General features: G+C 40.8%; 1 protein-coding gene across 1 annotated transcript in view; it reads right to left on the reverse strand.

Moving 5' to 3' along the window:
* LOC135559427 (uncharacterized) overlaps positions 1 to 27,500 on the reverse strand; it is a 74,376-nt gene that overhangs the window by 4,358 nt on the left and 42,518 nt on the right. The window contains exon 4 of the mRNA XM_064993579.1: positions 12,401 to 12,599. Coding sequence (XP_064849651.1) covers positions 12,401 to 12,599 — 199 coding nt within the window. The remainder of the gene's footprint in view (positions 1 to 12,400; positions 12,600 to 27,500) is intronic.

The raw sequence follows: 27,500 nt of genomic DNA on the forward strand, positions 1-27,500 counted from the left end.
GTTAACAACTTGATGGAACAGTATATTATCGCTTCCAACTCCCTTCGCGTCCGGGTAAAAGGCGAACCATGGAAGAAGCGCTGACAGGACAAGTCAGAAGAAAGAAGAAAGTTTCGTATATCGGCCAGAGCTCCATATATTTCAACATCTGACACGGAGTAATAATACAGAAATCAAGTACGAAGACGAAAAATGCTTGACGGGTGCGTCTCCTCTGGACCCTGCTTTGAGCACTTGCCAATTTCGCCCGTTAAATCCGTAAAAAAAAGAAAAAAGTATCGACTTTGTTTCGGTCGTCTCGGTCCGCTGCTACTGCCAACGGTTATTAACTCCGAGCTCCAGCCCTTTCACGCTCCTCGCACTCTGTCCGTCCTCTCGGCTCAGTGGGTGTGCAAGGTGTAGGCTAAACATGAACACCGATTAGAAATGCAAGCCTCCAATCTCCGATTCCCCAACTAGCCAATCATTGAACATCACCCTCCAAGAGTTGTGGATAATAAAGAAGTGAGGAGAAAGAGTAAAGAGAGTTGGAGCGAGAGGAGGAGAGACGGAGGAGAGAGGAGGAGAGAAGGAGAGGAGGAGAGATGGAAAACATGGAAGCGCCTTTAACAGACTGTGGATTCAGTGAGTCATTGAGTGTATTCGCCAAGCCCAAGTAGTTGAACTGATTTTGTGTGAAGGCAAGGTGCCTATGTAGAATATACCCTGTCTTATCTTTAGGTAGAATATGTAGAATACCCACTGTCTTATCTTTATGTAGAATACCCCCTGTCTTATCTTCATGTAGAATACCCCCTGTCTTATCTTTATGTGGAATACCCCCTGTCTTATCTTTATGTGGAATACCCCCTGTCTTATCTTTATGTAGAATATACCCTGTCTTATCTTTATGTGGAATACCCCCTGTCTTATCTTTATGTGGAATACCCCCTGTCTTATCTTTAAGTGGAACACCCCCTGTCTTATCTTTATGTAGAATACCCCCTGTCTTATCTTTATGTAGAATACCCCTGTCTTATCTTCATGTAGAATACCCCCTGTCTTATCTTTATGTAGAATATACCCTGTCTTATCTTTATGTAGAATACCCCCTGTCTTATCTTTATGTGGAATACCCCCTGTCTTATCTTTATGTAGAATACCCCCTGTCTTATCTTTATGTAGAATACCCCCTGTCTTATCTTTATGTAGAATATGTAGAATACCCCCTGTCTTATCTTCATGTAGAATACCCCCTGTCTTATCTTTATGTAGAATACCCCCTGTCTTATCTTTATGTAGAATATGTAGAATACCCCCTGTCTTATCTTTATGTAGAATACCCCCTGTCTTATCTTTATGTAGAATACCCCCTGTCTTATCTTTATGTAGAATACCCCCTGTCTTATCTTTATGTAGAATACCCCCTGTCTTATCTTTATGTGGAATACCCCCTGTCTTATCTTTATGTAGAATATGTAGAATACCCCCTGTCTTATCTTTATGTAGAATGCCCCCTGTCTTATCTTTATGTGGAATACCCCCTGTCTTATCTTTATGTAGAATACCCCCTGTCTTATCTTTATGTGGAATACCCCTTGTCTTATCTTTATGTGGAATACCCCCTGTCTTATCTTCATGTAGAATACCCCCTGTCTTATCTTTATGTGGAATACCCCTTGTCTTATCTTTATGTGGAATACCCCCTGTCTTATCTTCATGTAGAATACCCCCTGTCTTATCTTTATGTGGAATACCCCCTGTCTTATCTTTATGTGCCATAGAGAAATGTCCTTGTCTCTTGACTGCCCAGAGTAAATTCCCGTTCATTTCAATACTCCTTCCCTGTTGCCGCCACAAGAGAGCACCATTTCATACATGTTCCTGTCCCTGATGTAGAGAGCCAATAATCCCCCCCCCCCAAAAGACTCATTAATTTAAATGACATGACGTCTGTGATGTGGTCACTGTGCTGTCAGTTCTGACTCGCTCCCTGGAGGGGACTGGGGAGAGGTGAACACAAGACCACAGGGCCAAATAAGGTTTGTGATGATGGCGTCCTTTTGTGGCTGTCTGTCAGTCAGTGGTCCACTGGTTGGTTGTTGTTAAGAGAGAGAGAGAGCACACACACGCACGCACGCACGCACTCACACACACACACACACACACACACACACACGCATGCACGCACCCACACAGACACACACACACACACACACACACACACACACACACACACACACACACACACACACACACACACACACACACACACACACACACACATACACACACACAAGCATGCACGCACGCACGCACGCACACACACACTCACACACACACACACACACACACACCATACACACACACTGCTAAACAGAGGGGAGCTGGTAACATTGCCATGCCCTTGGACTGAGTGGACTTGCTTCAACCCAAATAACAATGCAATGATGAAGCAGGTCCAGCAGTTCATCACACATCCGAGTGTTTGATTGGTGTGTGTAATCTATTGTGTTGTATTATATATCATATTGTATTGTTTTGTATTGCGTGTCTTATATTGTACCATGTATTATACTATGTAATATATTGTATTGTGTATTATATTGTATTGTGTATTATATTGTATTGTGTATTATATTGTATTGTGTATTATATTGTGTATTATATTGTATTGTGTATTATATTGTATTGTGTATTATATTGTATTGTGTATTATATTGTGTATTATATTGTATTGTGTATTATATTGTATTGTGTATTATATTGTGTATTATATTGTATTGTGTATTATAATGTACCGTGTATTGTATTGTATGGGGAATTATATTGTATTGTGTATTATATTGTGTATTATATTGTATTGTGTATTATATTGTGTATTATATTGTATTGTGTATTATATTGTACCGTGTATTGTATGGTATGGGGAATTATATTGTATTGTGTATTATATTGTATTGTGTATTATATTGTATGGGGAATTATATTGTATTGTGTATTATATTGTATTGTGTATTATATTGTATTGTGTATTATATTGTATTGTGTATTATATTGTATGGGGAATTATATTGTATTGTGTATTGTATTGTATATTATATTGTATTGTGTATTGTATTGTATATTATATTGTATTGTGTGCTATATTGTATTGTGTATTATATTATATTGTGTATTATATTGTATTGTGTATTGTGTCGTATATTGTATTGTATTTTACAGTGTATTGTATTGTGTATGATATTGTATTGTGTATAATAATGTATTGTATTATATTGTATTGCATTATACAATATTGTGTATTGTATTGTATTGTGTATGACATTGTTTTTTGTATAATAATGTATTGTATTGTGTATTATACTATATAGTGTATTTTATTGTATTGTGTATTATATTGTATTGTGTATTGTGTCTTATATTGTATTGTATTTTACAGTGTATTGTATTGTGTATGATATTGTATTGTGTATAATAATGTATTGTATTGTGTATTGTATTATATTGTGTATTATATTGTTTTGTGTATTGTATATTATAATATGTTGTGTATTGTATTGTATTGTGTATGCCATTGTATTGTGTATAATAATGTATTGTATTGTGTATTATATTATAGTGTGTATTGTATTGTATTGTGTATTGTATTGTGTATAATAATGTATTGTATTGTGTATTATATTATAGTGTGTATTTTATTGTATTGTGTATTGTATTGTATTGTGTGTTATAGTGTAATGTGTATTATAGTGTACTCTGTATTGTATTGTGTATTATATTATATTGTATTGTGTATTGTGTCGTATACTGTACAGTGTATTGTATTGTGTATGATATTGTATTGTGTATAATAATGTATTGTATTATATTGTATATTATATTGTATTGTGTATTATATTTGATTGTTTGTTATATTGCATTGTGTATTATAATGTATTATATAGTGTTGAGTATTGTGTATTATACAACGGCTGGGTCTAATCCTGAATGCTGATTGGTTAAAACCGCATTCCAGACGGTGTCTATTCCACAAGTTACCACCGGGCTAAATCTATGATGTTAAAATGCCTATTTACTCCGTTCCATCTGACTGCGCAATCCGCTGTCTCATCAGCCCAGCCAGGCAATTTATAAACTTGATCTCCATTATAAAAAGCAACTAGACATTATCTCACATATCCTTTAGAGTAACATTTAGTTTTCAACAGTGGGGATTTGTATAAATCTCTCCGACATTTGCAACATTGTTTCAATATTCAAATTTTAACCTAATGAACGTGTCGGGAGCCGGGACGAGACAGAGAAGCAAGCAGCTATTCTTAGCCAGTTGAAATCATGAATCAGCATTATTTTTATTGATATATTGATATAGTACTATCAATAGAACACAGGTCAAACAGAATGAAGTGCAGCTAGTTTGTCTTTCCAGCTTCAGTTGGAAGTGATTGTGTTATCTTTGTTGTTGGCTAGCTCCTCTGAACAACAGTGTCCTGACTAGAGAGAACATTTTCTATGCCAGGCGAAATCACGCCTCATTAGCTCATTGTTCTGGATTTATTCAAATAAATGTCACTAGAAAACAGCTTAAACAAACGCAAATGCATCTAATTTGTTGTTATTCTGGCTGCAATGTTTGACGTGACTGTAAGTTAGCCATTGTTGGCTAGCTAGCAAGCAAGGGATAAGAACGTTGCCAGCCAGTATGGCAATGGAACATTTCGAATGAACGACTGTGTCGCGTCCATAGATACAGAATCTAAAGACTGAACGACTGGGTCTCGTCCATAGATACAGAACCTAAAGACTGAACGACTGGGTCTCGTCCATAGATACAGAACCTAAAGACTGAACGACTGGGTCGCGTCCATAGATACAAAGCCTAAAGACTGAACGACTGGGTGGCGTCCATAGATACAGAACCTAAAGACTGAATGACTGTGTCGCGTCCATAGATACAGAACCTAAAGACTGAATGACTGGGTCGCGTCCATAGATACAGAACCTAAAGACTGAACGACTGGGTCGCGTCCATAGATACAGAACCTAAAGACTGAACGACTGGGTCGCGTCTCTGGTGACCGAACGGATAGATCGTATGACCAGCCGGCTTGGGTAGCAACTCTAGATTTGTGAAAGTCTATATATATAATATAATAAAATATAACAAAATAAAAAAGGTTTTCTTACCACCACTCCTAGCTGCGTAACAGTATGGAGTACAAAAGTACTTTATTTTCTTTAGGAACGTAGTGAATTAAAGTTGCCAAACATATATATCTTATGGAATGATGAAATAGTATGAATACATTAATAAAGATAACGTTTTTGTGTAAATGTGTAAATCATTATTTGAATATTTGTTATTTTTTTATTTTTTTATTTCACCTTTATTTAACCAGGTAGGCAAGTTGAGAACAAGTTCTCATTTACAATTGCGACCTGGCCAGGATAAAGCAAAGCAGTTTGACACATACAACGACACAGAGTTACACATGGAGTAAAACAAACATACAGTCAATAATACAGTATAAACAAGTCTATCTACGATGTGAGCAAATGAGGTGAGATAAGGGAGGTAAAGGCAAACAAAAAGCCATGGTGGCAAAGTAAATACAATATAGCAAGTAAAACACTGGAATGGTAGATTTGCAATGGAAGAATGTGCAAAGTAGAAATAAAAATAATGGGGTGCAAAGGAGCAAAATAAATAAATTAAATACAGTAGTGAAAGAGGTAGTTGTTTGAAAGAGGGAGGCTATGTACAGGTGCAGTAATCTGTGAGCTGCTCTGACAGTTGGTGCTTAAAGCTAGTGAGGGAGATAAGTGTTTCCAGTTTCAGTGCTTTTTGTAGTTCGTTCCAGTCATTGGCAGCAGAGAACTGGAAGGAGAGGCGGCCAAAGAAAGAATTGGTTTTGGGGGTGACTAGAGAGATATACCTGCTGGAGCGTGTGCTACAGGTGGGAGATGCAATGATGACCAGCGAGCTGAGATAAGGGGGGACTTTACCTGGCAGGGTCTTGTAGATGACATGGAGCCAGTGGGTTTGGCGACAAGTATGAAGCGAGGGCCAGCCAACGAGAGCGTACAGGTCGCAATGGTGGGTAGTATATGGGGCTTTGGTGACAAAACGGATTGCACTGTGATAGACTGCATCCAATTTGTTGAGTAGGGTATTGGAGGCTATTTTGTAAATGACATCGCCAAAGTCGAGGATTGGTAGGATGGTCAGTTTTACAAGGGTATGTTTGGCAGCATGAGTGAAGGATGCTTTGTTGAGAAATAGGAAGCCGATTCTAGATTTAACTTTGGATTGGAGATATTTGATATGGGTCTGGAAGGAGTGTTTACAGTCTAACCAGACACCTAAGTATTTGTAGTTGTCCACGTATTCTAAGTCAGAGCCGTCCAGAGTAGTGATGTTGGACAGGCGGGCAGGTGCGGGTAGCGATCGGTTGAAGAGCATGCATTTAGTTTTACTTGTATTTAAGAGCAATTGGAGGCCACGGAAGGAGAGCTGTATGGCATTGAAGCTTGCCTGGAGAGTTGTTAACACAGTGTCCAAAGAAGGGCCAGAAGTATACAGAATGGTGTTGTCTGCGTAGAGGTGGATCAGAGACTCACCAGCAGCAAGAGCGACCTCATTGATGTATACAGAAAAGAGAGTCGGTCTAAGAATTGAACCCTGTGGCACCCCCATAGAGACTGCCAAAAGTCCGGACAGCAGACCCTCCGATTTGACACACTGAACTCTATCAGAGAAGTAGTTGGTGAACCAGGCGAGGCAATCATTTGAGAAACCAAGGCTGTCGCGTCTGCCGATGAGGATGTGGTGATTGACAGAGTCGAAAGCCTTGGCCAGATCAATGAACACGGCTGCATAGTAATGTTTCTTATCGATGGCGGTTAAGATATCGTTTAGGACCTTGAGCGTGGCTGAGGTGCACCCATGACCAGCTCTGAAACCAGATTGCATAGCAGAGAAGGTATGGTGAGATTCGAAATGGTCGGTAATCTGTTTGTTGACTTGGCTTTCGAAGACCTTAGAAAGGCATGGTAGGATAGATATGGGTCTGTAGCAGTTTGGGTCAAGAGTGTCCCCCCCTTTGAAGAGGGGGATGACCGCAGCTGCTTTCCAATCTTTGGGAATCTCAGACAACACGAAAGAGAGGTTGAACAGGCTAGTAATAGGGGTGGCAACAATTTCGGCAGATCATTTTAGAAAGAAAGGGTCCAGATTGTCTAGCACGGCTGATTTGTAGGGGTCCAGATTTTGCAGCTCTTTCAGAACATCAGCTGAACGGATTTGGGAGAAGGAGAAATGGGGAAGTCTTGGGCGAGTTGCTGTGGGGGGTGCAGTGCTGTTGACCGGGGTGGAGTAGCCAGGTGGAAAGCATGGCCAGCCGTAGAAAAATGCTTATTGAAATTCTCAATTATGGTGGATTTATCAGTGGTGACAGTGTTTCCTATCTTCAGTGCAGTGGGCAGCTGGGAGGAGGTGTTCTTATTCTCCATGGACTTTACATTGTCCCAGAACCTTTTTGAGTTAGTGAGCAGGAAGCAAATTTCTGCTTGAAAAAGCTAGCCTTGGCTTTTCTAACTGCCTGTATATAATGGTTTCTAGCTTCCCTGAACAGCTGCATATCACGGGGGCTGTTCGATGCTAATGCAGAACGCCATAGGATGTTTTAGTGTTGGTTAAGGGCAGTCAGGTCTGGGGAGAACCAAGGGCTATATCTATTCCTGGTTCTAAATTTCTTGAATGGGGCATGTTTATTTAAGATGGTTAGGAAGGCATTTTTTAAAATATCCAGGCATCCTCTACTGACGGGATGAGATCAATATCCTTCCAGGATACCCCGGCCAGGTCTATTAGAAAGGCCTGCACGCTGAAGTGTTTCAGGGAGCGTTTTACAGTGATGAGTGGAGGTCGTTTGACCGCTGAACCATTACGGATGCAGGCAATGAGGCAGTGATCGCTGAGATCTTGGTTGAAGACAGCAGAGGTGTATTTAGAGGGCAAGTTGGTTAGGATGATATCTATGAGGGTGGCTTTGTGGAGGTACCTGGTAGGTTCATTGATAATTTGTGTGAGATTGAGGGTATCAAGTTTAGATTGTAGGTTGGCTGGGGTGTTAAACATGTTCCAGTTTAGGTCACCTAGCAGCACGAGCTCTGAAGATAGATGGGGGGGCAATCAGTTCACATATGGTGTCCAGAGCACAGTTGGGGGCAGAGGGTGGTCTATAGCAGACTGCAACGGTGAGAGACTTGTTTTTAGAGAGTTGGATTTTTAAAAGTAGAAGTTCAAATTGTTTGGGTACAGACCTGGATAGTAGGACAAAACTCTGCAGGCTATCTTTGCAGTAGATTGCAACACCGCCCCCTTTGGCAGTTCTATCTTGTCTGAAAAGGTTGTAGTTTGGAATTAAAATTTCAGAATTTTTGGTAGTCTTCCTAAGCCAGGATTCAGACACAGCTAGGACATTCGGGTTGGCAGAGTGTGCTAAAGCAGTGAATAGAACAAACTTAGGGAGGAGGCTTCTAATGTCAACATGCATGAAACCAAGGCTATTACGGTTATAGAAGTCGTCAAAAGAGAGCGCCTGGGGAATAGGAGTGGAGCTAGGCACTGTAGGGCCTGGATTCACCTCTACATCGCCAGAGGAACAGAGGAGGAGTAGAATAAGGGTGCGGCTAAAAGCAATAAGAATTGGTCGTCTAGAACGTCTGGAACAGAGAGTAAAAGGAGGTTTCTGGGGGCGATAAAATAGCATCAAGGTATAATGTACAGACAAAGGTATGGTAGGATGTGAATACAGTGGAGGTAAACCTAGGTATTGAGTGATGAAGAGAGAGATATTGTCTCTAGAAACATCATTGAAACCAAGAGATGTCATTGCATGTGTGGGTGGTGGAACTAATAGGTTGGATAAGGTATGGTGAGCAGGACTAGAGGCTCTACAGTGAAATAAGCCAATAAACACTAACCAGAACAGCAATGGACAAGGCATATTGACATTAAGGAGAGGCATGCTTAGTCGAGTGATCAAAAGGGTCCGGAGAGTGGAGAGGTTGGTTGGGGGTCATGGCGATTTAGACAGCTAGTCAGGCCATCGGTAGCAAGCTAGCATAGGATGGACGTCTGTTATTAGCCACCTCTTGCGTTCCGTCAGTAGATTAGTGGGGTTCCGTGTGGTAGAGGGGATTATTCCAAATCACACAACAACAACAAAAATAAAAACAATAGATATAGCTAGAGGCCCAAGAAGAAAAAAAAACAATAACAATACAAATAAATAAATAAATTGTCCGATTGTCTATTCAGATAGCAGCCGATAAGACAGCTAATGGCTAGCAGGCCGCAGATGGTCACCCAGGCAACGTCGCGACGGAGGAGCCAGCCGGATAACTCCTTCGGGTAGATAACGTCGTCAGTCCAGCCGTGAAGGCCCGGTGGGGCTCCGCGTAGGCAGCAAAACGGGTCCGGATAGGCGACCGCAGCCCAGGAGTGATTGATGGAACTCCTCAGCTGGCTAGCTCCGGAACAACTGATGTTTGCTCCGGAATTGACGAAAGCTTTAACTAGCTTCTGATTAGCTTCTGGATTAGCTTCTGGCTAGCTCCTGGCTAGCTCCTGGCTAGCTTCTGGCTATTTTCTGGCTAGCTTCTGACCTAGCTTCTGATTAGCTTCTGGATTAGCTTCTGGCTAGCTCATATGTTGGCAACCCGTTGATGGAAGTTGAAATGGTTCATAATTTTACTTATATTTTTGAAACTTAAGTACATTTTAGTGATTCCATTTAATGTTGATACTTAAGTATATTTAAAACCAAATACTTTTAGACTTCTCCTTAAGTAGTATTTTACTGGGTGACTTTCACTTTTACTTTAGTAATTTTCTATTAATGTATCTTTACTTTAACTCAAGTATGACGATTGAGTACTTTTTCCACCACTGAATATAATACACAATACAATATAATACAATATAATACACATACAATATATTACAATATTATACATAATGAAATATAATACACAATACAATATAATACAATATAATACACAATACAATATATTACAATATTATACATAATGAAATATAATACACAATACAATATAATACACAATACGAAACACAATACAATATAATACACAATACAACAACGACGTCGTCACCGGTCCACTAGCTGCCACCGATTCCATTTTCCTTTTCTGTTGGGTATGTCTGTATTGGTTTCACCTGTTTCTCGTTTGGGGTTTTTGTTCCGGGTTGTTTAAGCCTACTGTGCCCGCATGCTTTGTGCCGGCTTGCTGACTGTTCTGTTAGTGGATGGTTGTGGTTTGATATTTTTTTGTACTGTTTTGTGTCCTGTTTTGGGTTGGTCTTTATTTTCGCCAGTCGCTGTTGGCGTGACCTTATTCTTACCGGAATAAATAGGGCAAACCCAAAACCCTCTGCTCTCTTTGCCTGAGTCCGCACCTACCACTCCTAGCTGCGCAACAGTATGGAGTAAAAAGTACTTTATTTTCTTTAGGAACGTAGTGAATTAAAGTTGCCAAACATATATATACAGTAAAGTACAGATACCCCCAAAAAACGACTTAAGTAGTACTTTAAAGTATTTTTTACTTTTGTACTTTACTAAAGTAATACTTCATTATATTGTGGTGTTACGACATCCGCCGAAGTCGGTTCCTCTCCTTGTTCAGGCGGCGTTTGGCGGTCGATGTCGCCGGTCTTCTAGCCATCCCCGTTCCAGCTTTCATTTTCCATTTGTTTTGTCTTGTTTTTCCACACACCTGGTTTACATTTCCTCATTACGTGACGTGTATATAACCCTCTGTTCCCCCCCTAGTCTGTGTGTGGAGTTGTTTGTTGTAAAGTGTATGTGTATTTTCTAACTGGTTTGCGACGGGTTATTTAAACTTGTATTTTGTTGTTTCTGGGTGCAGTTTGTTTTGCCTGAATAAACTGCTCCGGTTGTTACCCAGTTCTGCTCTCCTGCGCCTGATTTCCCTGCAGACAGTTACTCACCTCTTACATGTTGTATATTATGTATTGTATTGTATACTGTAGTATATTATGTATTGTATTGTATACTGTAGTATATTATGTATTGTATTGTATACTGTAGTATATTATGTATTGTATATTGTAGTATATTGTAGTATATTATTTATTGCATTGTATATTGTAGTATATTATGTATTGTATTGTATATTGTAGTATATTGTATATTGTAGTATATTATGTATTGTATTGTATACTGTAATATATTATGTATTGTATTGTATATTGTAGTATATTGTAGTATATTATGTATTGTATTGTATACTGTAGTATATTATGTATTGTATTGTATACTGTAGTATATTATGTATTGTATTGTATACTGTAGTATATTATGTATTGTATTGTATACTGTAGTATATTATGTATTGTATATTGTAGTATATTGTAGTATATTATGTATTGCATTGTATATTGTAGTATATTATGTATTGTATTGTATATTGTAGTATATTGTATATTGTAGTATATTATTTATTGTATTGTATACTGTAATATATTATGTATTGTATTGTATATTGTAGTGTATTGTATATTGTAGTATATTATGTATTGAATTGTATATTGTAGTATATTATGTATTGTATTGTATATTGTAGTATATTGTATATTGTAGTATATTATGTATTGTATTGTATACTGTAATATATTATGTATTGTATTGTATATTGTAGTGTATTGTATATTGTAGTATATTATGTATTGTATTGTATACTGTAGTATATTATGTATTGTATTGTATATTGTAGTATATTGTATATTGTAGTATATTATGTATTGTATTGTATACTGTAGTATATTATGTATTGTATTGTATATTGTAGTATATTGTATATTGTAGTATATTATGTATTGTATTGTATACTGTAATATATTATGTATTGTATTGTATATTGTAGTGTATTGTATATTGTAGTATATTATGTATTGCATTGTATATTGTAGTATATTATGTATTGTATTGTATATTGTAGTATATTGTATATTGTAGTATATTATGTATTGTATTGTATACTGTAATATATTATGTATTGTATTGTATATTGTAGTGTATTGTATATTGTAGTATATTATGTATTGTATTGTATACTGTAGTATATTATGTATTGTATTGTATATTGTAGTATATTATGTATTGTATTGTATACTGTAGTATATTATGTATTGTATTGTATATTGTAGTATATTGTATATTGTAGTATATTATGTATTGTATTGTATATTGTAGTATATTATGTATTGTATTGTGTATTGTATTGTGTATTGTAGTAGATTATGCATTGTATTGTGTATTGTCAACGGAGTCAACGGTACAGAGTCAATGTGGAGGCTATATACATATACATATATTGTCTTGTAGTCCACAATCATCTCCTTTGTCTTGATCACATTGTTGTCATGGTACCACACGGCCAGGTCTCTGACCTCCTCCCTATAGGCTGTCTCATCGTTGTTAGTGATCAGGCCTGTCTCATCGTTGTTGGTGATCAGGCCTACCACTGTTGTGTCATCGGCAAACTTAACGATGGTGTTGGAGTTGTGCCTGGCAGTGCAGTCATGAGTGAACAGGGAGTACAGGAGGGGACTGAGCACGCACCCCTGAGGAGTGTTGTATTATGTTTATTATGGGTTGTAATATGTACTGTATTGTATTGTGTATTGTATTGTGTATTGTATTGTATTGTGTATTGTATTGCATTATGTATTGTATTGTATTGTGTATTGTATTGTGTATTATATTGTATTGTGTATTATATTGTATTATGTATTGTATTGTGTATTATATTGTATTGTGCATTGTATATTGCATTGTATTGTATTGTGTTGTGTATTATATATTAAATTGTATTTCACTGTATTGTATATATTGTGTATTGTATATGACATTGTATGGTATTATGTTGTATTGTGTATTATATTGTATTGTGTATTATATTGTTGTCACGAATATTACCGAAGGTGACTCCCCTTGTTGTTCGGGTGGCGCTCGGCGGTCGTCGTCGCCGGTCTACTAGCTATCACCGATCCGTTGTTCTGTGTTCCTTTGGTTCTGTCTGATTGGTATCACCTGTTTCTTGTTTGGTTGTTAGGGTGGGGTTATATATAGTTTGTTCAGCCCGCTTCTGTTTCGTGCGGGCTTGTTCGTCTTTTCTATGTTTGAGTGTATTTTGTTTGTATTTTGGGTTTCGCGCTGTCCGTTATTATTTCTGATCATTTGTTTTCCTACTTTTGTTCATGTTATTTTTCCTGGACATTAAAGCGTGTTTTTTCCCCACATCTTTTGCTCTCTGCGCCTGACTCCACACCTCTTCACTCATTATTCGTAACAATTGTATTATATTGTATTGTGTATTATACTGTGTTATCTATTATTTTGCATTATATTGTATTGTGTATTATATTGTATTGTGTATTATATTGTATTGTGTATTATATTGTATTGTGTATTATATTGTATTGTGTGTGATATTGTATTGTATTGTGTATTATATTATATTGTATTGTGTATCGTATTGCATAGTATTATATTTGATTTTGTATTATATTGTGTTATTATGTATTGTGTATTAGGTTTTATTGTGTAATATATTGTGTTGTGTATTATATTGTATAATGTATTGTACATTATATTGTGTATCATATTGTATTTTATCGTATTGTTTACTATATTGTATTGTGTATTATATTGTATTTTGCATTATATTGTGTATTTTATTGTGTATATATTGTACTGTATTGTGTATTATATTGTATTTTGCATTATATTGTGTATTTTATTGTGTATCATATTGTATTATATCGTATTGTTTACTATATTGTATTGTGTATTATATTATATTGTGTATTATATTGTGTATTTTATTGTGTATATATTGTATTGTATTCTGTATTGTGTATTGTATTGTATTTTGCATTGTATTGTGTATACAGTGTATTCAGAAAGTATTCAGACCCCTTTACTTTTTCCACTTTCTGTTACATTACCTTAATCAAAAATTGAATTTAAACCTTTTTTATGGTGATATTTTCCCATTTTAACACATTTTCAACAATTTCTAAAAACATGTTTTTGCTTTGTCATTATTGGGTATTGCGTGTTGATTGATGAGGGTGGAAAAAACAATTTAATCCACAGGTCACAAATCTTGCTGCTGTGATGGCACACTGTGGTATTTCACCCAGTAGATATGGAAGTTTATCAAAATTGGATTTGTTGGATTCTAATTCTTTGTGGGTCTGTGTAATCTGAGGGAAATATGTGTCTCTAATATGGTCATACAATGTGCAGGAGGTTAGGAAGTGCAGCTCAGTTTCCACCTCATTGTGTGGGCAGTGAGCACATAGCCTGTCTTCTCTTGAGAGCCAGGTTTGCTTACGGCGGACTTTCTCATTAGGAAGGCTATACTGAGTCTGTACATAGTCAAATCTGCCACTGTGTACTCTCTGTTTAGGGCCAAATAGCATTTTAACTTGCTCAGTTTTTTTGTTGTTAATTCTTTCAATGTGTCAAGTAATTATATTTTTGATTTCTCATGATTTGGTTGGGTCTAGTTGAATTGTTGTCCTGGGGCTCTATTTGTGTTCATGAAACCTTAGGACCAGCTTGCTTGGGGGACTCTTCTTCAGGTTCATCTCTTTCTCTCTCGCTCCCTCTCTCTCTCCCTCGCTCCCTCTTTCTCTCTCTCTATCTCTCTCTCTCTTTCCCTCACTCCCTCTCCCTCTCTCTCCCCCTCGCTCCCTCTTTCTCTCTCCTTATATCTCTCTCTCTTTCTCTCCCTCTCGCTCTCTCCCTCACTGCCACTATCTCTCTCTCTCCCCCTCTCTCTCTCTCTGTCTCTCTCTCTCTTTCCCTCACTCCCTCTCCCTCTCTCTCTCCCTCGCTCCCTCTTTCTCTCTCTCTATCTCTCTCTCTCTTTCCCTCACTCCCTCTCCCTCTCTCTCCCCCTCGCTTCCTCTTTCTTTCTCTCTCCTTATATCTCTCTCTCTTTCTCTCCCTCTCGCTCTCTCCCTCACTGCCACTATCTCTCTCTCTCCCCCTCTCTCTCTCTGTCTCTCTCTCTCTTTCCCTCACTCCCTCTCCCTCTCTCTCTCCCTCGCTCCCTCTTTCTCTCTCTCTATCTCTCTCTCTCTTTCCCTCACTCCCTCTCCCTCTCTCTCCCCCTCGCTTCCTCTTTCTTTCTCTCTCCTTATATCTCTCTCTCTTTCTCTCCCTCTCGCTCTCTCCCTCACTGCCACTATCTCTCTCTCTCCCCCCCTCTCTCTCTCTTTCTCTCCCTTTTGTTCCCGCTCCCGCTCTTTTTCTCCCTCCCTCCCTCCCTCCCTCCCCTCCCTCCCTCCCTCCCTCCCTCCCTCCCTCCCTCCCTCCCCCCTCCCTCCCTCCCTCCCTCCCTCCCCTCGCACACGCTCGCTCTCTCTCTCTCTTTCTCTGTCGACTACTGCTAATACATGTTCTGTTTACATGTCTGTGCATGTCCACATGTATCTGTGTTGGTATGTCTGTGTGTCTCTAATAGAATAGGTGACTCACCACTGTACTGTCCCTTTGAACACCGGAACAGCTGCATGAGTTATTGTACCACAACCACTAATTAGAGATGCAGACATCCGCCAGAGAGAGAGAAAGAAAGAAAGAAAGAAAGAAAGAAAGAAAGAAAGGAGGACAAAAGGAGATGTAATCGAATGGCAACTTACATATTATACAACTCACTAGAGAGAGAGAGAGAGAGAGAGAGAAGGAGAGAAGGAGAGAGAAAGGAGAGAGGAGAGAGAGAGGGAGAGAGAGAGAGAGGGAGGGCGAGAGAGAGGGAGAGCGAAAGAGAGGGAGGGAGAGAGACAGAGAGAGACAGAGAGAGAGAAAGAGAGAGGGTCATGGGGTGAGACAGGGATGCAGCTTAAGCCCCACCCTCTTCAACATATACATCAACGAATTGGCAAGGGCACAAGAACAGTCTGCAGCACCCGGCCTCACCCTACTAGAATCTGAAGACAAATGTCTACTGTTTGCTGGTGATCTGGTGCTTCTGTCACCAATCAACGAGGGCCTACAGCAGCACCTAGATCTTCTGCACAGATTCTGTCAGACCTGGGCCCTGACAGTAAATCTCAGTAAGACCAAAATAATGGTGTTCCAAAAAAGGTCCAGTCACCAGGACCACAAATACAAATTCCATCTAGACACCGTTGCCCTAGAGCACACAAAAAAATAACTTCCACAAAGCTGCGAACAATCTGAGAGACAAGGCAAGAAGGGCCTTCTATGCCATCAAAAGGAACACAAAATTTGACATACCAATTAGGATCTGGCTAAAAATACTTGAATCAGTTACAGAACCCATTGCCTTTTATGGTCTGGGGTCCTCTCACCAACTAAGAATTTACAAAATGGGACAAACACCAAATTTTGACTCTGCATGCAGAATTCAGTAAAAATATCAGTGTACAACGTAAAACACCAAATAATGCAAGCAGAGCAGAATTAGGCCGATACCCTCTAATTATCAAAATCAGGAAAAGAGCCGTTAAATTCTACAACCACCTAAAAGGAAATGATTCCCAAACCTTCCATAAAAGAGCCATCACCTACAGAGAGACCAACCTAGAGAAGAGTCCCCTAAGCAAGCTGGTCCTGGGGCTCTGTTCACAAACACACCCCGCAGAGCCCCTGGACAGCAGCACAATTAAACCCAAAATTAAAGATAATTACTTGACACATTAGAAATAATTTACAAAAAACTAAGCAAACTGGAATGTTACTTGGCCCTAAACAGAGAGTACACAGTGGCAGAATACCTGAACACTGTGACTGACCCAAAATTAAGTAAATCTTTGACTATGTACTGACTCAGTGAGCGTAGCCTTACTATTGAGAAAGGCCTTCTAAGGCAGACCTGGCTCTCAAAAGAAGACACGATACAGTTGTTCCTCCTTTAAAAGTTGCGAGCTTGCACCGTAGGACTTAGAGTTACCCAGCGTCACCGCTGCATTGCTCCAGACCACCACCAGGGGGAGTTAGAACGCCCATTATGCATTTGGGTCGCAAGGTTTTTATATGACCAATCATATTGAGTGGTTCCAATGACTAATTTTGACGCACGCCACCCGTGCCTTGTGGCATTCTTCAACAAAGATGGCTGAGAAAACATTTCATTTAGTGTTGTCCGATTAGTTCACCTGTTTCCTGTTTAGGTTTTGGTTGTGGGCCATTTCAACCCGGTAGGGGGTGTTCCCTTTAGGGAACTCTTTGTGCCTCCCCCCCCTAGCCACAACAGGAGGCCCGCCGGTTTTTCTGTTTATGGTGTGTGTTATTTTGTGGATTTTATTTTCCCGAACCGTTTCGTCCTGTTTGTTTTTGGACTGGGTCTTTTGGCGCCCGTGTGTGTGGCGTTGACCGACAATCTCTTGCTTTGGGAATAAATATATCCACTTTTCTACTACCCTGCTCTCTGCACCTGACTCCTCTACCCACCTCCTTACACTATGCAATAGACTAGAAACATGATTGACTTGTAATTCATATATACAGACAAAAAACATATGCAATTCTAACTCCCTTCATCTGCATTAATCTGAGGACACAGGATAGTATTTCAATGAGATACTTCATTTCAACCAGGAGAGAATGTGAAACGCTTTATCGAAAGAAGTTCATTATCCGGGTATTGTAAATACATAAATTCATTATAACTATGATAATTGTAATATTATAAATACAAGTTCAATCTGTACTTCAATGCACATATGTTGTGCATTATAAAACGAGTAAGAAAGACGAGGTGTAGAAGACAGAAAGGGAAAGAGGTAAGAACAGAGGCAGACAGCATATGATTCATGAATTACAGTGCTACCCTAATATTCTCTTAGTTCATCACAATATGCGCTGTCTCCTAACCAGCCTTGGGCCTCCAGTTGGCCCGAAGGTTATCTTAAGAGCGGGCGAGGTGGCGATGACGGGACTGGCTTCCTCTCTCACATCAAAACATACCTGCAGACGAGAGCCAGATGGATGGAGAGAGAGCATGATTAAGCCCTGTTTTTTGTATTCTAACACTGCCAGTCATCATAATCATCAGGAAGTGACATGAAAAACTGGATCATTAACTCTGGGACTACTACATCTCTGTCTGTATTTCAATGTAAAGCATCTCTTTAATAATACTCCATGTATAATATAAACTGACCCGGGATCATTAACTCTGGGACTACTACATCTCTTTAGTAATACTTCCTGTATAGTATAAACTGACCTGGGATCATTAACTCCGGGACTACTGCATCTCTATCTGTATTTCAATGTAAAGCATCTCTTTAATAATACTTCCTGTTGACCCGACCAAGTGACCTCTCACCTCTGATCATGCTGTGCCCCCTGTATCAGCCAGTTCAGATGCGGGAGGGGTTCACCAAAACAGCTGATATAACCCAGAGGATTTAGGGAGAAGGGGGAGAGGGATGAAGTGAAGGAGAGAGACTGTTATTGTGTGTGTGGTCTCACCTAGGTGTCCACACTAAGTGGCTACAGACTACTTTATGCAGAAAAACAGACACATGAGGACAAACACTAGAAGATACTGTCAATAGAAGATACTGTATGTGACGCAGACACCTATCGGAGTGTACCTGAAACATTTAAATATAGAGGGCTATGTGTCTCACCACTTAGTGCAAGGCTAACCCCCAGGGAAATCATGACTTGGCAGCAACAGATAGTCCAGTGAAAATGGCTGTGTTTATGTGGTGTATATCTGAAAACTAGCAGCTGACATCTTTTTGAATTAATACATGTGAGACAGGTTCCATGTAAAACAAGACAGGCAGAGATGGAGACGTCAATAGAGCCCAGTACTGCCTACCTGAGATGACATCGTCAATACAGACCAGTACTGCTAACCTGAGATGACATCATCAATACAGCCCAGTACTGCTAACCTGAGATGACATCATCAATACAGCCCAGTACTGCTAACCTGAGATGACATTCAATACAGCCCAGTACTACTTAGCTGAGATGACATCATCAATACAGCCCAGTACTGCTAACCTGAGATGACATCATCAATACAGCCCAGTACTGCTTAGCTGAGATGACATCATCAATACAGCCCAGTACTGCTAACCTGAGATGACATCATCAATACAGCCCAGTACTGCTAACCTGAGATGACATCATCAATACACCCCAGTACTGCTAACCTGAGATGACATTCAATACAGCCCAGTACTGCTAACCTGAGATGACATCATCAATACAGCCCAGTACTGCTAACCTGAGATGACATCATCAATACAGCCCAGTACTGCTAACCTGAGATGACATCATCAATACAGCCCAGTACTGCTAACCTGAGATGACATCATCAATACAGCCCAGTACTGCTAACCTGAGATGACATCATCAATACAGCCCAGTACTGCTTACCTGAGATGACATCATCAATACAGCCAAGTACTGCTTACCTGAGATAACATCATCAATAGAGCCCAGTACTGCTTACCTGAGATGACATCATCAATACAGCCCAGTACTGCTTACCTGAGATGACATCATCAATACAGACCAGTACTGCTTACCTGAGATGACATCATCAATACAGCCCAGTACTGCTAACCTGAGAAGACATCGTCAATACAGCCCAGTACTGCTTACCTGAGATGACATCATCAATACAGCCCAGTACTGCTTACCTGAGATGACATCATCAATACAGCCCAGTACTGCTTACCTGAGAAGACATTCAATACAGCCCAGTACTGCTAACCTGAGATGACATTCAATACAGCCCAGTACTGCTTACCTGAGAAGACATCATCAATACAGCCCAGTACTGCTAACCTGAGATGACATCGTCAATACAGCCCAGTACTGCTTACCTGAGATGACATCATCAATACAGCCCAGTACTGCTAACCTGAGAAGACATCGTCAATACAGCCCAGTACTGCTTACCTGAGATGACATCATCAATACAGCCCAGTATTGCTAACCTGAGATGACATTCAATACAGCCCAGTACTGCTTACCTGAGAAGACATCATCAATACAGCCCAGTACTGCTAACCTGAGATGACATCATCAATACAGCCCAGTACTGCTAACCTGAGATGACATTCAATACAGCCCAGTACTGCTTAGCTGAGATGACATCATCAATACAGCCCAGTACTGCTTACCTGAGATGACATCATCAATACAGCCAAGTACTGCTTACCTGAGATGACATCATCAATACAGCCCAGTACTGCTTACCTGAGATGACATCATCAATACAGCCCAGTACTGCTTACCTGAGATGACATCGTCAATACAGCCTAGTACTGCTTACCTGAGATGACATCATCAATACAGACCAGTACTGCTTACCTGAGATGACATCATCAGTACAGCCCAGTACTGAATACCTGAGATGACATCATCAATACAGCCCAGTACTGCTTACCTGAGATGACATCATCAATACAGACCAGTACTGCTTACCTGAGATGACATCGTCAATACAGCCCAGTACTGCTTACCTGAGATGACATCATCAATACAGCCCAGTACTGCTTACCTGAGATGACATCATCAGTACAGCCCAGTACTGAATACCTGAGATGACATCATCAATACAGCCCAGTACTGCTTACCTGAGATGACATCATCAATACAGACCAGTACTGCTTACCTGAGATGACATCATCAATACAGCCCAGTACTGCTTACCTGAGATGACATCATCAATACAGACCAGTACTGCTAATCTGAGATGACATCATCAATACAGCCAAGTACTGCTTACCTGAGATGACATCATCAATACAGCCCAGTACTGCTAACCTGAGATGACATCATCAATACAGCCCAGTACTGCTAACCTGAGATGACATCATCAATACAGCCCAGTACTGCTAACCTGAGATGACATCATCAATACAGCCAAGTACTGCTTACCTGAGATGACATCATCAATACAGACCAGTACTGCTTACCTGAGATGACATCATCAACACAGCCCAGTACTGCCAACCTGAGATGACATCATCAATACAGCCCAGTACTGCTAACCTGAGATGACATCATCAATACAGCCCAGTACTGCTAACCTGAGATGACATCATCAATACAGCCCAATACTGCTAACCTGAGATGACATCATCAATACAGCCCAGTCCTGCTAACCTGAGATGACATCATCAATACAGCCAAGTACTGCTTACCTGAGATGACATCATCAATACAGACCAGTACTGCTTACCTGAGATGACATCATCAACACAGCCCAGTACTGCCAACCTGAGATGACATCATCAATACAGCCCAGTACTGCTAACCTGAGATGACATCATCAATACAGCCCAGTACTGCTAACCTGAGATGACATCATCAATACAGCCCAATACTGCTAACCTGAGATGACATCATCAATACAGCCCAGTCCTGCTAACCTGAGATGACATCATCAATACAGCCAAGTACTGCTTACCTGAGACGACATCATCAATACAGCCCAGTACTGCTAACCTGAGACGACATCATCAATACAGCCCAGTACTGCTAACCTGAGATGACATCATCACACGGTTCTTCTTCGTAGGTGTCTGCTTTGACTTCCTTTGCGTCGGAAAAAAGTTGCTTTCAGAACAATTATTTTAGATTGAAAATAAAACAGGTTTTGCTCTCGACACAAACACACAAATGTGCCTCCATAGCATATACCAATTTGCCTGTGAATATCCACACCTCCATACATACGCACAACCAAAGATGACGCACAACCGAAGATTCTGCCATACCCTGCCAGCAGGCCAACAAGCGGGCCACTCAGGAGAGCCACTCAGGAGCAGAATGATGACGTGTGGAAGAGGGAAAGGAATGAGATGGGAACAACAATAACTCCTATCACAGACCAGAGTTGCCCTCTCACCACCAAGGGGTAGCTTGCTACTCAATGTTATAATAACTCCTATCACAGACCAGATTTGCCCTCTCACCACCAAGGGGTAGCTTGCTACTCAATGTTATAATAACTCCTATCACAGACCAGATTTGCCCTCTCACCACCAAGCGGTAGCTTGCTACTCAATGTTATAATAACTCCTATCACAGACCAGATTTGCCCTCTCACCACCAAGGGGTAGCTTGCTACTCAATGTTATAATAACTCCTATCACAGACCAGATTTGCCCTCTCACCACCAAGCGGTAGCTTGCTACTCAATGTTATAATAACTCCTATCACAGACCAGATTTGCCCTCTCACCACCAAGCGGTAGCTTGCTACTCAATGTTATAATAACTCCTATCACAGACCAGATTTGCCCTCTCACCACCAAGTGGTAGCTTGCTACTCAATGTTATAATAACTCCTATCACTGACCAGATTTGCCCTCTCACCACCAAGCGGTAGCTTGCTACTCAATGTTATAATAACTCCTATCACAGACCAGATTTGCCCTCTCACCACCAAGTGGTAGCTTGCTACTCAATGTTATAATAACTCCTATCACAGAGCAGAGTTGCCCTCTCACCACCAAGGGGTAGCTTGCTACTCAATGTTATAATAACTCCTATCACAGACCAGATTTGCCCTCTCACCACCAAGCGGTAGCTTGCTACTCAATGTTATAATAACTCCTATCACAGACTAGATTTGCCCTAACCACCAAGCGGTAGCTTGCTACTCAATGTTATAATAACTCCTATCACAGACCAGATTTGCCCTCTCACCACCAAGGGGTAGCTTGCTACTCAATGTTATAATAACTCCTATCACAGACCAGATTTGCCCTAACTACCAAGGGGTAGCTTGCTACTCAATGTAATAAAGTAATGACTTTTCAAATAAGTTACCTTACACGTTATGTTGACTGACAATTTGTCAGCTACGCTGTCCTTACGAACCACATAGCATATCACTACAGCAGTATGTAGCGGTATGTTATCTAGCTACCTAACGTTAGTAGTTATGCATCACACTTGCCCGTATATTAACTATAGGCTAACTACCCAATGTTTGTTGACTTGATTATTCCCGTCATTCTTAGCTCAGCTAAATGGTATAGTCGTTGTGCTTTCTCAACGGACATTCGGGTGCTTTTGTAAATTCGCTCTGGCCATCTATAGGCTGGACAATAGAAGGAGTCTAAATTCACCGAAGGCTGAGAAAAGAACGCAGGCTAAACTGGAACACTGGCGCGAGCCCAAAACACATTAATGGAATCGAACGTTTGCAGAGACTGTTTTGACTGGAGGGACGATCAGAATCCTATTAAAAAATGCACCAAAATAAGGCCTGTTTTTTTTCGCGATACTTCAAAACGACGGCAAGCGGCTGGGAAATATGGTCAAATTATGAAACTGGGCTCCACGGCGGATGCAATATTCTAGTTTTTATCAGAAATTTACTTTGTTAAAAATGTCATTTGTCCAGCCTACTATTTCAGAGCTCGTCTGAGAGTAATTCCTTTGCGAGCGCTGTTGGGGAATAATTAGAATTAGTTGGTAACATAGGTAAGATGTTTTATATTCATCATATGTAAGTTACTTCTCATCAGAATGTTTATTTTTGTATAATACTGTGTCGGGGTTGCAGTATCTGTTCTCTGTCAGGACTAAGTTGCTTGGGCCGCAGAGAGGGGAGAGGTCAAGCGTGTATCTCTTGGCTCCACAATGTCTGTGTGCCAGTCAGTGTGTCTCTGTGATCTTGTCAAGATGGATTTGATATATGCCTGTTGATATGGAGGATTGGTTTATGGTTCTGAGTTTGAGAAAAGAACATAGTTTAGGAGACAAAGCTGAACGATAAATTATGCCAATGCTGTCTGGCTGTGTGTGTCTTTGCTATAAAGGATCTCAGTTGCAATGTGAAAGGCACTCTCAGAGAATTAATTTATAGACACTGAATTGATCTGAGAGTCATAGTGTTGTGATGGAGCTCGTATAATTAAAGATGGACTTTGTGATAACTAACTCTGACTTGTGTGTGGTTTGCTCTCATGATTTGGTAAATACAGGACATTTCCACGACAGTGTGTGTGTGTGTGTGTGTGTTTCCACGACAACGCTCAACACCCGTTGAATATTGCCGGTGTCAATAAAGGTTGGAGAAAAAAAGAGTAATTAAATTGTTTCCTGCAAGGCACATTTAAAGTCACTAACACTCAGGTTAACGTGAAAACTTTCTTACCTGCTCTGCTAGGGCGGTTAAAATGGTCAGAGTGGTCTCATTTGTGTCTGGAAGTAGCTAGCCAATGTGAGCTTGGGGGCTTGACTGCCGTTGTAAAGCCAGGACGCTCAAATCAATCCTTCTCCTCAGACCCATAAAGATTTTTTTTTTAAATCTAATTTTGATAAACTCCCATATTTATTGGGGGAAACACCACAATGTGCCACCACAGCAGCAAGATGTGTGACCTGTTGCCGCAAGAAAAGGGCAACGAGTGAAGAACAAACACCATTGTAAAATACAACCCATATTTATGTATCAATGCAGACACACGGAAAAAACAGAGGAAACAGACAGATAAAGGGGAGGTAATCAATTAACGAGAGAGTTCAGGTTGGTCCAATGAGGCGCAGGTGTGCGTAACGAAGGGGACAGGTGTGCGTAACGAAGGGGACAGGTGTACGTAACGAAGGGGACAGGTGTACATAACGAAGGGGACAGGTGTGTGTAATGAAGGGGACAGGTGTGTGTAATGAAGGGGACAGGTAGATATAAAGAAGGGGACAGGTGTCTGTAATGAAGGGGACAGGTGTCTGTAATGAAGGGGACAGGTGTGTGTAATGAATGTGACAGGTGTGTGTAATGAAGAGGACAGGTGTGTGTAATGAAGGGGACAGGTGTGTGTAATGAAGGGGACAGGTGTGTGTAATGAAGGGGACAGGTGTGTGTAATGAATGTGACAGGTGTGTGTAATGAAGGGGACAGGTGTGTGTAATGAAGGGGACAGGTGTGTGTAATGAAGGGGACAGGTGTGTGTAATGAATGTGACAGGTGTGTGTAATGAAGGGGACAGGTGTGTGTAATGAAGAGGACAGGTGTGTGTAATGAAGGGGACAGGTGTGTGTAATGAAAGGGACAGGTGTACGTAATGAAAGGGACAGGTGTGTGTAATGAAAGGGACAGGTGTGTGTAATGAAGGGGACAGGTGTGTGTAATGAAGGGGACAGGTGTCTGTAATGAAGGGGACAGGTGTGTGTAATGAAAGGGACAGGTGTGTGTAATGAAGGGGACAGGTGTGTGTAATGAAGGGGACAGGTGTCTGTAATGAAGGGGACAGGTGTGTGTAATGAAGAGGACAGGTGTGTGTAATGAAGGGGACAGGTGTGTGTAATGAAGGGGACAGGTGTGTGTAATGAAGGGGACAGGTGTGTGTAATGAATGTGACAGGTGTGTGTAATGAAGGGGACAGGTGTGTGTAATGAAGGGGACAGGTGTGTGTAATGAAGGGGACAGGTGTGTGTAATGAATGTGACAGGTGTGTGTAATGAAGGGGACAGGTGTGTGTAATGAAGAGGACAGGTGTGTGTAATGAAGGGGACAGGTGTGTGTAATGAAAGGGACAGGTGTACGTAATGAAAGGGACAGGTGTGTGTAATGAAAGGGACAGGTGTGTGTAATGAAGGGGACAGGTGTGTGTAATGAAGGGGACAGGTGTCTGTAATGAAGGGGACAGGTGTGTGTAATGAAAGGGACAGGTGTGTGTAATGAAGGGGACAGGTGTGTGTAATGAAGGGGACAGGTGTCTGTAATGAAGGGGACAGGTGTCTGTAATGAAGGGGACAGGTGTGTGTAATGAAGGGGACAGGTGTGTGTAATGAAGGGGACAGGTGTGTGTAATGAAAGGGACAGGTGTGTGTAATTAAGGGGACAGGTGTGTGTAATGAAAGGGACAGGTGTGTGTAATGAAAGGGACAGGTGTGTGTAATGAAAGGGACAGGTGTGTGTAATGAAAGGGACAGGTGTGTGTAATGAAGGGGACAGGTGTGTGTAATGAAGGGGACAGGTGTCTGTAATGAAGGGGACAGGTGTGTGTAATGAAAGGGACAGGTGTGTGTAATGAAGGTGACAGGTGTGTGTAATGAAGGGGACAGGTGTGTGTAATGAAAGGGACAGGTGTGTGTAATGAAGGTGACAGGTGTGTGTAATGAAGGGGACAGGTGTGTGTAATGAAAGGGACAGGTGTGTGTAATGAAGGTGACAGGTGTGTGTAATGAAGGGGACAGGTGTGTGTAATGAAGAGGACAGGTGTGTGTAATGAAGGGGACAGGTGGATATAAAGAAGGGGACAGGTGTGTGTAATGAAGGGGACAGGTGTACGTAACGAAGGGGACAGGTGTACATAACGAAGGGGACAGGTGTGTGTAATGAAGGGGACAGGTAGATATAAAGAAGGGGACAGGTGTGTGTAATGATGAGGACAGGAGTGTGTAACGAAGGGGACAGGTGTGCGTAACGAAGGGGTCAGGTGTGCGTAACGAAGGGGACAGGTGTACGTAACGAAGGGGACAGGTGTACATAACGAAGGGGACAGGTGTGTGTAGTGAAGGGGACAGGTAGATATTAAGAAGGGGACAGGTGTATGTAATGATGGGGACAGGTGTGTGTAATGAAGGGGACAGGTGTGTGTAATGATGGGGATATGTGTGTGTAATGAAGTGGACAGGCGTATGTAATGAAGGGGACAGGTGTGTGTAATGAAGGGGACAGGTGTGTGTAACGAAGGGAACAGGTGTGCGTAACGAAGGGGACAGGTGCATGTAACGAAGGGGACAGGTAAATGTAACGGAGGGGACAGGTGTGCGCAATGAAGGCAGTCTGGCAGGAGCAGGCAGGATATTTTATTAACTATTTGCACATCATTACAACACTGTATATAGACATAATATGACATTTGTAATGTATCTATTTAATTTGCTTTGACAATGTAAACACATGTTTCCCATGCCAATAAAGCCCCTTAAATTGAAATTGAAATGAGAGAAGGAGAGAGAGACAGAGAGAGAGAGAGACAGAGAGAGAGAGAGACAGAGAGAGAGAGACAGAGAGAGAGAGACAGAGAGAGAGAGACAGAGAGAGAGAGAGGGTCTGAGGTCTGGGGTCCGCTCACCAACCAAGACTTCACAAAATGGGACAAACACCAAATTGAGACTGCACGCAGAAACCTGCAAAAATATCCTCTGTGTACAACGTAGAACACCAAATAATGCATGCAGAGCAGAATTAGGCCGATACCCACTAATTATCAAAATCCAGAAAAAAACGTTAAATTCTACAACCACCTAAAAGGAAGCGATTCCCAGATCTTCCATAACAAAGCCATCATCAACAGAGAGATGAACCTTGAGAAGAGTCCCCTAAGCAAGCTGGTCCTGGAGCTCTGTTCACAAACACAAACACACCCCACAGAGGCCCAGGACAACAGCACAATTAGACCCAACCAAAACATTGGAAAGAATTAACAAA

This window comes from Oncorhynchus masou, chromosome 18 (assembly GCF_036934945.1).
Source record: "Oncorhynchus masou masou isolate Uvic2021 chromosome 18, UVic_Omas_1.1, whole genome shotgun sequence".
NCBI lineage: Eukaryota > Metazoa > Chordata > Actinopteri > Salmoniformes > Salmonidae > Oncorhynchus > Oncorhynchus masou.